Source organism: Mastomys coucha, unplaced genomic scaffold (assembly GCF_008632895.1).
Source record: "Mastomys coucha isolate ucsf_1 unplaced genomic scaffold, UCSF_Mcou_1 pScaffold12, whole genome shotgun sequence".
In the NCBI taxonomy this organism is placed as follows: Eukaryota; Metazoa; Chordata; class Mammalia; order Rodentia; family Muridae; genus Mastomys; species Mastomys coucha.
In genome coordinates this window covers 20072916-20082032 of record NW_022196894.1, presented here as the reverse complement: position 1 = coordinate 20082032, position 9117 = coordinate 20072916, and the positions used below count along the sequence as shown (strand labels likewise).

The 9117-nt window shown below is 44.3% G+C and overlaps 1 protein-coding gene across 1 annotated transcript in view; it reads left to right on the top strand.

Moving 5' to 3' along the window:
• Etv5 (ETS variant transcription factor 5) overlaps window positions 1-1934 on the top strand; it is a 63470-nt gene extending 61536 nt beyond the window's left edge. The window contains exon 15 of the mRNA XM_031364593.1: window positions 1859-1934. Within this exon, the coding sequence (XP_031220453.1) occupies window positions 1859-1934 (76 nt within the window). The remainder of the gene's footprint in view (window positions 1-1858) is intronic.
• The last annotated feature ends 7183 nt before the right edge of the window (window positions 1935-9117 follow it).

Sequence of the window (9117 nt, the reverse complement as noted above, 5' to 3'; positions counted from 1 at the left end):
GGGGCACAGGGCTGACTGAGCGCGGGACGTTTGCTGTCCTACAAGTGAGGCACTCCACGGCCTTCTCATGGCTTGTGAAAAGAGGTTCACAGAGATGAGGGGGTAAGTTTTAGAGCTACGTGAACCTAAGGTTTTCCTCTCGAAGTTTGTCAGCCCACAGAGGTGTCAAACCCAAAGCTTGGGCCTTAATTAGCATTGTACTCTGATGAAAGAACTCTTTCATAAGCATATTTATAGCTTTCTAATCTACACACAGTCTTATACATAGATGCGCTTTTTACCCCAGCTGGCTAGAGATTTATTTGTTGTAAATGCTGTATAGATTTTTGGGGTTCTTTTGTTTTTCCTCTCTTATACTGGTTTGGGGTTTGTTTTAGTTTTCTTTAATGAATTTATGCTGTTGCGGGGTGGGGTGAGAAGGATCTTCTGTAGCCTGAGCTGCCCCTCCCCTGTTTTGATGGCATAACCTGTGTGCCATCAAGGGACACAGGACAGTAGCGCCACTTTGCATTCCCACCGGACTCATGAACCTCCTGCAGAGCCATCCGCGTCAAGGTGTGGGTGGGGCTCTCATGCATTTGCTTCTTTTCCAGAGTGTGGAAGTCTACAGTGCAGAAAGGCTTTAGCCTGCCAGTTGATTTGAACTACTTCCCCTGCACAGGGCTGTGTACTTCCTGCCAAGCTACTTATATTCTGTACTGTGTACAATAAAGAAGATTGCTTTCCTTTACGCACTCCTGAAACCTTCCTCTTTCTTACCCTCGGGTGTTTTAATTTTCAAGTAAGCAAGAAGCAGCTGAGCTTTCCCCAACTCCTACCCCCATCTTCAGCTACTGAGCCTTATTCATGGATGGTGGAGTAACGTGAGGGCTAAAAATCTGATCCGAGGGGTTAAAGGCAGAGAGAGACTACCCCAATCCAAGGTGAGCTGATATCACCCCAGGCCACTAGCAACTCCACCCCAACCCTGCCTGGCTTAAAGCATGATTTTGTTTGAACCTTGGGTTCTGTGAAAAGATTAACTAGGCAAGACCTTTGTTTGATTCCTTTTCTTCTAACTCAGCCCCTTTGGTTGATAATTTAAAAACTGCTAAACACAAAGACCATTTCTGAGGTTTTCTCCCTAATAGATTTTGCTTTGGACAAGTGAAATATTGTTTTGATGGTTTCTCAAAAGAACAAGTTTCTCTTTTCCTTTGTTTCTGTTCTCTTTTTCGTGGACATGTAGCAGTAGATAATCTTTCCCTCCATGTCCATCGCTCTTGTGGGAAATATATGACAATGTAGTACACACATACATGGAGCTACATGGAGGGAAGTCATTGGCAGAGTTGTGTAGCGCATCCTGTGTGCTGGGCTCCTGTTTCATCTTTGTTATACACTGTTTAACTTGGGCCTTTCAAGACACCTACTGCAGAAGAGAAACAAAGTTGGAGCCTTGTAGGGCCTAGAACAGAAGGCTTTTCTGTAAGGTATCTGCTATCTTTCTTTCACTGTTTTACAAGCCCCGAAGTGTAAAAACATCCAAGACTGAATTGGTACCCAGCCACTTGAATGGGGACATGTGGGGATGAATGAATGCCACATAAACCCCATTAGCTTCGACAAATGAAGAAAAGCTGCTCAGGGAAAAACAGGCAGGGTGTGTGGGACAAAGGGGCTCTCTTCTCAGATTCCTGATGATAAAATTCTTGACAGTCAGCTCCCTCTTCTCCTCAGGCTCCTTGTCTCCCAGGGCTCAGACCCAGATCATTAATGTAACGCCAGAGGTCCCCTGACACTTTCCTGGTTAGTGCTGGATGCTGGGGTGAGAAAGCCAGAGAACGTTAAGCTGTTTCTTCGTGGTGTCCCCTTTCAGGAGCCTGGTTAGGGGAACAGTGTCCATTCAGCTGTTAGATGACAAGAAGTATGAGGACAAAAGACTGCGGTTTTGAAAGCTAGAGCTCACAGTCTAAATCATAATGCATCTGGGACCTGGGTAGTGGGAAAGGAAAACACTCATGACAGTTGAGCTTTGGGAAAGGTAATTTGCTGAGAAGTCGGGTAGTTGGAGCACAACAGTATCTCAAATGCAAGCCGAATCAGGTGGGGGAGGAGTCCTGAAGATCTAATACAAATGTAAAACAAACGCCGGTTCTCTCTGGTAAGTGGATTGTGCTTCGTATTGAGGGGTCCATGGTGGGACATGGCCAAGCAACTGTGTCCTGGTTCTGGCAAATACGCAGACCCTATTTAGAAAGGGACCCTTGAGTGTCTAGCCTTCCCGTAGTCCTTCTAGTTGAGCTGGCTCTTAACAGCCAGCCTTCAATTTGTTGACCTTGGCAGTGATCCCTAGCTAACCATTTGATAGCACTTCACAGTTTGCAGAGCACAGCTTTCTTAAATGGGAACACTTGGTCGAAGTCAAATATGAAAATAGGGCTCTCAGCCTCCAAAATTATTCCCCTCAGAATGTTTCATAGTGGCTACCAAATCAGGCTAGACTCTGGAAGGCTGGGCCAGTGGGTTCTGGCCCCAGCTATGGGATCTTGGAGAGCATCCTAGGCCAGTGAGGTAAGGTGCCACTGCCTAGAACCCCTGGAAGGTGGGGGACATTTCCCAGGGAATGGAAGGTGCATGTATGTGCACTTGCGGTCGTGGGCAAGTAGAACAGTTAATATCACTGTTCCTCCTTTATACTGCACAGTTCTCCATTCAAGCATATGTTGTCATTTTCTAAGCATCCACTGAGAACCTATTGGACACAAGTCACTGCTGAAGACTTTAGAAATAACGGTTTCAAATTAAAGCTTGCTTTGTGGCATGGTAATACTTAAGATGACCCCTCAAACTTTTCTTCCCTTTCACTACTGCCCTACAACGGGGCTCCTAGCCTCATTCTCTTATCTTAAAAAAAAAAAACAAAGATGACCCACTCAAATGTTTGATGTCTCACTTCCCAGCTCACACTTAAACCACTGCTGGACCATCTCACTCAGACCGTCTTGACTAAATGGTGGGTGGTTACTAACCCTTTACCTTATTAGTTGATTGTTATTAACCCAAGGATGTTAACTCTTTGGTGTGCTCTGTGCCAGGAACAGGAGGGAAAGGTAGGTACAGGGTTGGTGTGCTGGGAGCCGTCGGCAGATGCAGCTCACTCTGGTGGTCTCGGCCTGTTGTGTTGGCCACTAACACTGAGCAGGCCTCTTCTGGATAGTCCTGATTCCATTCGGAAAGGGGATACATCTCAGTTCCATCACTCGGGTGTCAATCATCACTTACGGGAAAGACAACTTGGATGTGGGGAGAACCACAATGGAGCCCACCCAATCCCTAAGCAGCTCTCAGGCTACTGACAAAACATTTCTCTAGACTAGACAGATAACACTGACTGTCGCCATCTGGCAAGTAACAGCACTCCATGGCAGGTGCTGCTCTGGAGTGTGTAGCTGAGGGAAAGAAAGCAAGCACAAATCTTTATGCTCTGGACCTCATGCGGCAGAAGGGACCAAAAGAACAAAAGGAATAAGTAAGTGCTGGCATTTGTGAGCTACCGCGGAAGGAGTGAGAGGAGACGGGGTTGGGGATGCAGCTTTAAACCTTGAAGTTAATGGTCTCACAGTTGAGCTGGTTAAGCAAAGACTTGAAACTCTTGGTGGCTAAGTGCAGTCACGTGACTGGCAGCCATCTTTGTTATGGGAAAGTCATACCTTCACTGGAACTTCAATTTTGTCTCTCTAAATTTTGTCTGTCTGTTTCAAATGTATGAATGTGAAGTGGTCACTCCATGCTTGTTTCTATCTTAAGTGCGTGAGAAATAAAAAATGCTGTTTCTTTCTCCTGCCACCAGCTGCCTAGACTTAGAATTTACCTTTGGGCTTTCTAGCTACTAGATTTATTTAATGAGGTATCAAAATCACACCTCCATGCATTTATGCTGCAAGAATAAAAATATGATATATTTAATAATCAAAGTATGTATTTTTAAGGTTAAGCCCAGGTGCGTTCTCTCTCCTCCTCCTTCTCCTCCTCCTCTTTCTCCTCTTTCTCCTTCTCCTCTTTCTCCTCCTCTTCCTCCTCCTCCTCCTCCTCCTCTTCCTCCCCCTCTTCCTCCTCCTCCTCCTCCTCCTCTTCTTCCTCCTCCTCCTCCCTCTTCCTCTTCCTCTTCCTCTTCCCCATCCCTTCCCCTTCCTCCACTTCTCTCTTTGCACAAGGTCTCTTTCTCTCTTTCTCTTTTTCTTCCCTCTCTCACTCTCTCCATGGCAACTTCCCTGTCCTCTGTCCTTAGGGCCAGTGAATTTGTCAGAGAGCAGCTTCCCATTAAACCTGCATGCGCGCGCGTGTGCACGCGCGCACACACACACACACACACACACACACACACACACACCTGACTTGAATTGGCTCATTTCACCAGTAGAGGAATAACTTATCAGAAACTAGAGTCAGTTTACAGTCTGAAACCAGCTCAACTGAAGCTGGCTGGGCATCTGTGGAAGGACCAGGATCACAGAGAGACGAAGGCCAATGCCGCCATAGGCAACACAGGCTCTTGGGATGCCAGGATCTGCTTTGTTCTGGTTAACTGTTGAAACATTTCTGAGCTGAGAGGTGAGCTCATCTGATGTTTATTTCAAGCAGTGCTCTTTTGACTACTGCAATTGAAAGCAACAGGAGAGGGCAAGAAAGGAAGCAAGAAAACCAAACCTAGGCTGCTGCAGAAATCCAGGTGGCAGGGAGGCAGGGGGAACCATATCTAGATGCAGGTTAAGTCAGACCCAGTAAGCTTTGGGCAAATGGGATTTAATTACAGCTGCAAGGTTTGGGACCAAGGAAAGTTGACATTGTTGTGAACTGAAACTAAGAAAGAAACCTGAAGAGAAATGATTTGTGATGGGAAAGACAGGCCTTGACCCAAGGCATATTTAATTTACCCAACCATTAGAAATCAGGTAGGGAAATGGAGAGTTCACTCAGTGGTGAAGAGCACTTGTTGCTCTTGCAGAGTACCCGAGTTCAATTCCCAACACTCATGAGGTGCCTAGCAACTGTCTCTAACTCTAGTTGCAGGGGTCTGGCACCAAGCATGCACATAGTTTACATACATACATACATACATACAGCCCTAACAGTTGATGGCTTCTAGCAGGAGTGTGGGTGGGGAAGGACTCAGTTCTCTTTTAGGGACTGACCCCTGGGAGTTAGTTGAACCATGTTCTAGCTGGGCAATGCAAATTGGACATGTGGTCTTTCTTTCTTCCTTCCTTTCTTCCTTTCTTTCTCTTTTTGGGGAGAGGGTAGGGAGGCCACAAGGGTGAAGAGTAGACCTACAAGCACTGGAATGTATGACCCAATAACCCAATAAAAATATATTTGTTGGAAGAAAAAGAGCTGAGGTGGAGTGAAATCACAGGGGAAGGAGCATGGGGTAGAGATGTGGATCTTCAGATCCATAGAGTCATCTCCGTGACTCCAAGACATCAGAGAAACAAGAATCTGCAAAGGAGATTGGAGAATCAGGGCCTGGGAGGTGTGGGTAGCAGAGGAAGGCGTGGTCCACTCTCCCCGTGCTTCTGGTATGACCAAGAAGGCCGAGAAGGCCGGGGCTGGAGTATCGAGAATAGTCTGGGTTGGCTTGCAAGCACTATTCCATGGGATGGCAGACCCAACCGCTCAGGACTACTGGGATTCAAAGTTGGAATTAAGACCAGAGGAAGTCCCATGGGTTTCAAAATCTTGGCTTGAATTGAACTCAGCCTCTTGCAAACCTTGCTGCCTCCAGGCATAACATCCCAATGAGCGGTCAGATTCTCACAAGTTCAGCCTGTCAAGGAGGAAGGAGCTGTTACTCGCCCCTTCCCACCGCTTTGGGGTTCTGTTTATTCTTGTTTTATTTTCTTAAGGTGCATTCCTATTTTTGGAATATTAAATGTTTGTAATTACCTTCTTCATGATTTATAGTTAGCATATGTTCTTTGTGGAAATTTTGAAAAATCTATAACTGAAATGTAAAACTACTTTGAATATTTAAATTAGAGATTGCATTTAACACCAGTATGCTTCTTTCTAGGTGCCATTTTTAAAATACACAAATTTGGACTGGCAAGATGGCTGAGGGGAAGAAAAGCACTTGCTGCCAAGCCTGATGACCTGAGTTAATTCCCAAAACCCACCTGGTGGGAGAGAATCAACTCCCAAGAAGTTGTTCACTATCTCCTCCACTGCATGCTGTGGAATGTGCTCACCTCCACATTTGCACATTGATTAACTGACTTCTTAAAATACAAAAACTGGCCATTACTACATTACTATGTACATTGTACATAGTTTTGTAGCTCATTACTTAAATAAAATATTTTAAAATCCTTCTATATCAAAAATATAGACCGGGCGATGGCTCAGTGGGCAAAACTCTCATACAATCTTGAGACCTGAGTTCAAATCCCCAGAAATCATGAAAAGTTGGGTATGGACTCACATGTTTCTCTAATCTCAACAGAGACAAGGAAATCTCTGGAAGCTCATGGGCCAGCAAATCTGACATAAAAACTAGGGGACAGGGTGGGCAGTACAAGATAGTCACAAGCAAGATAGAGGTTTGAACCAACACTTAAGGTTATCCTTTGATTTTCACAGATGTGCTTCGACACATGTGCCCTTGTGCACACCTATAGATACGGATATACACACATGTAAAGTCTTAAAGTATGGAGCTGGAGATATGGCTCAGTGGTTAAGAACACTGACTGCTTTTCCAGTGGTCCTTAGTTCAGTTCCCAGCAACCATAAGCTCACAACCATGTGATCTGATGCCCTCTTCTGGCATGCAGGTGTACATGCAGAGAGAGCACTCATACATAGAATAAATAAATCTTTAAAAAATAGATTTAAGGGGGCTGGTGAGATGGCTCAGCGGGTAAAAGCACCAACTGCTCTTCCAAAGGTCGTGAGTTCAAATCCCAGCAACCACATGGTGGCTCACAACCACCCATATTGAGATCTGAAGCCCTCTTCTGGTGCTTCTGAAGACAGCTACAATGTACCTATTTATAATAATAAATAAATCTTTAAAAAAATATATATTTAAAGTATATTGCTGTGCAATACCATTTTTAATGACTGCATGCTATTCCACAGAACGTGTTTAAGGAGCCGCCACACTTCCTGGGGAATAAAGGTACCAAAAAATGAAGCCAGGTACAACATCTGCCAAGACGAAGCAACAGGAACTAACATCTGTTAATTTCCTCCTGAGAATCTCTCAGCTGCCTCCATAGTCAGTCCAGTTACTCAGCCCCCTGGACTATTAGGGCCAGCACTTAGCAGATCTCATCTCCTCTTCTCTTGCCCTACCCCAACCTCCTTTCAAAAATGTACTGAGTGATTTTTTTTTTTCAAGCTCAAGGCATCCCCATGGGCAGAGAAGTTGTAGTTGTACAGCCAAATGATGCTCAGTCTACAGGGTGTAGGTAGAGACTACATGGAGGACTGTGTCGATCTTAAAAATAGAGTGAGCTAAAAACATAAATGGCAACAATATTGCATGCATAATTCTATGTATATGAAATCTCAAATAGATGGAACTAAGCCATAATGATAGAAATCAGAAGGCCACAATGGGGCTGTAGGATAATGGTCCATCTTCTAGTTTGGGTAATTGTTATATGCTCACTGTCAGTGTTGACTGAACTAAGCACCCAAAGTCTGTCTTAACTGCCCTGCTTCAGCCTGGACACTCCCTGGCCCCCCAGTGTTACAGTACCTCCATCCCTAACCCCCAACCACCATAACCTCCATGTGACCACACCTCACCTAAGGAGAGGAAACTCCATGACTCTTTCAAACACTAATGAATCAATCCCATCTTTGCTGCTTTCCAAGGTCACTGCTTTCTAAAGGAGACACCTTCACTGTTTAATTATTCACCCATTTGCAGGATTAGCTGATTGTTTTTCCTAACAGAGAGTAAACTCCATGAAAGCAGAACACATCTGTCTGGCTAACTGTGTTATCTCTAAAACAGAAATTCCTAACTGAAGGGCTGAAGAGATGAGCTGGCAGGTAAGAGCACTTGCTGCTCTTCCAGGGGACGTGGTTGGGTTCAACTGCCAGCACCCATACTGCAACTCCAATCCCAGTAGGTCTGACCCTCTATTCTGCACATATGTGGCACACACACAGAGGCAGGCAAATTACCCATATACTCAGTAAATAAATAAAATGTTCAAAGATATTTTTCAAAGTATCTAACTTGGTGAATCTGGTAAATGGATATCGTTGTTCACAGAGATGCTGGGGATGTGTTAATTCAGGGGCTTTACCTGTTCTGGTTTCACCAAGCACCTGAACACATGTCCCATATACACACTTACACACATGAATAACATCTTTTTAGAGTAAATCTCTTAAAAAATTATATATACTTATTTGACAACAAGGCTTTATATGTTTAAAATCCTGTTGTATTGAGTGCTTGTGACCATATGTTTGTATTTATCAAAGGAACACCAAACTAAATATATAACCAACTCTGACATACAATTATGAAACAAAATTTTCATAAGTGAATCTTTCAGTGAGATTTAATGGGAGAGTTAATTCTTCGTCCATCTGTTGCAAGGATGAGACTGGACTTAATGTCAGCTCTATTCCTATTAGCAAGTTTGAGTGAGTCATGAAAATATTCAAAGGGGGGGGATAGCCTCTACCATGATTGTTTTTCTTCTGTTCATTTAGTAGTAAGACTGTTGCCAGATACATGACTGCAGTATATTTCCCAGCATCCTTTACAATGCAGCTGTGCCTATTATTAATATATGGCTTCTCAACTCAATTTCATCATCTATTTTTTTTTTCATCTCTGAAATTGTTCTGAATCCTTCAGACATTTTCCTTTAGAGACTGGCTCTGTCAGCAGAAGATGCCAGAGTGATATTAGAGAAAAAGGATTCACTTCCTGTGTGTGCGAGCCTGCAGTAAGGAGCCCAGCTTCTCTAAGACCTGGCTGCTGCAGAGCTCAGAAGGCAACAGATTTTTGAACAGGAGAGTACTACTGACTCCTACAGAGCTCACAGCCTCTCAAGTGCCTGCCTCCTACCATGCACATTGTCCGGAAGCTCCCAAAACTTCCCTCCC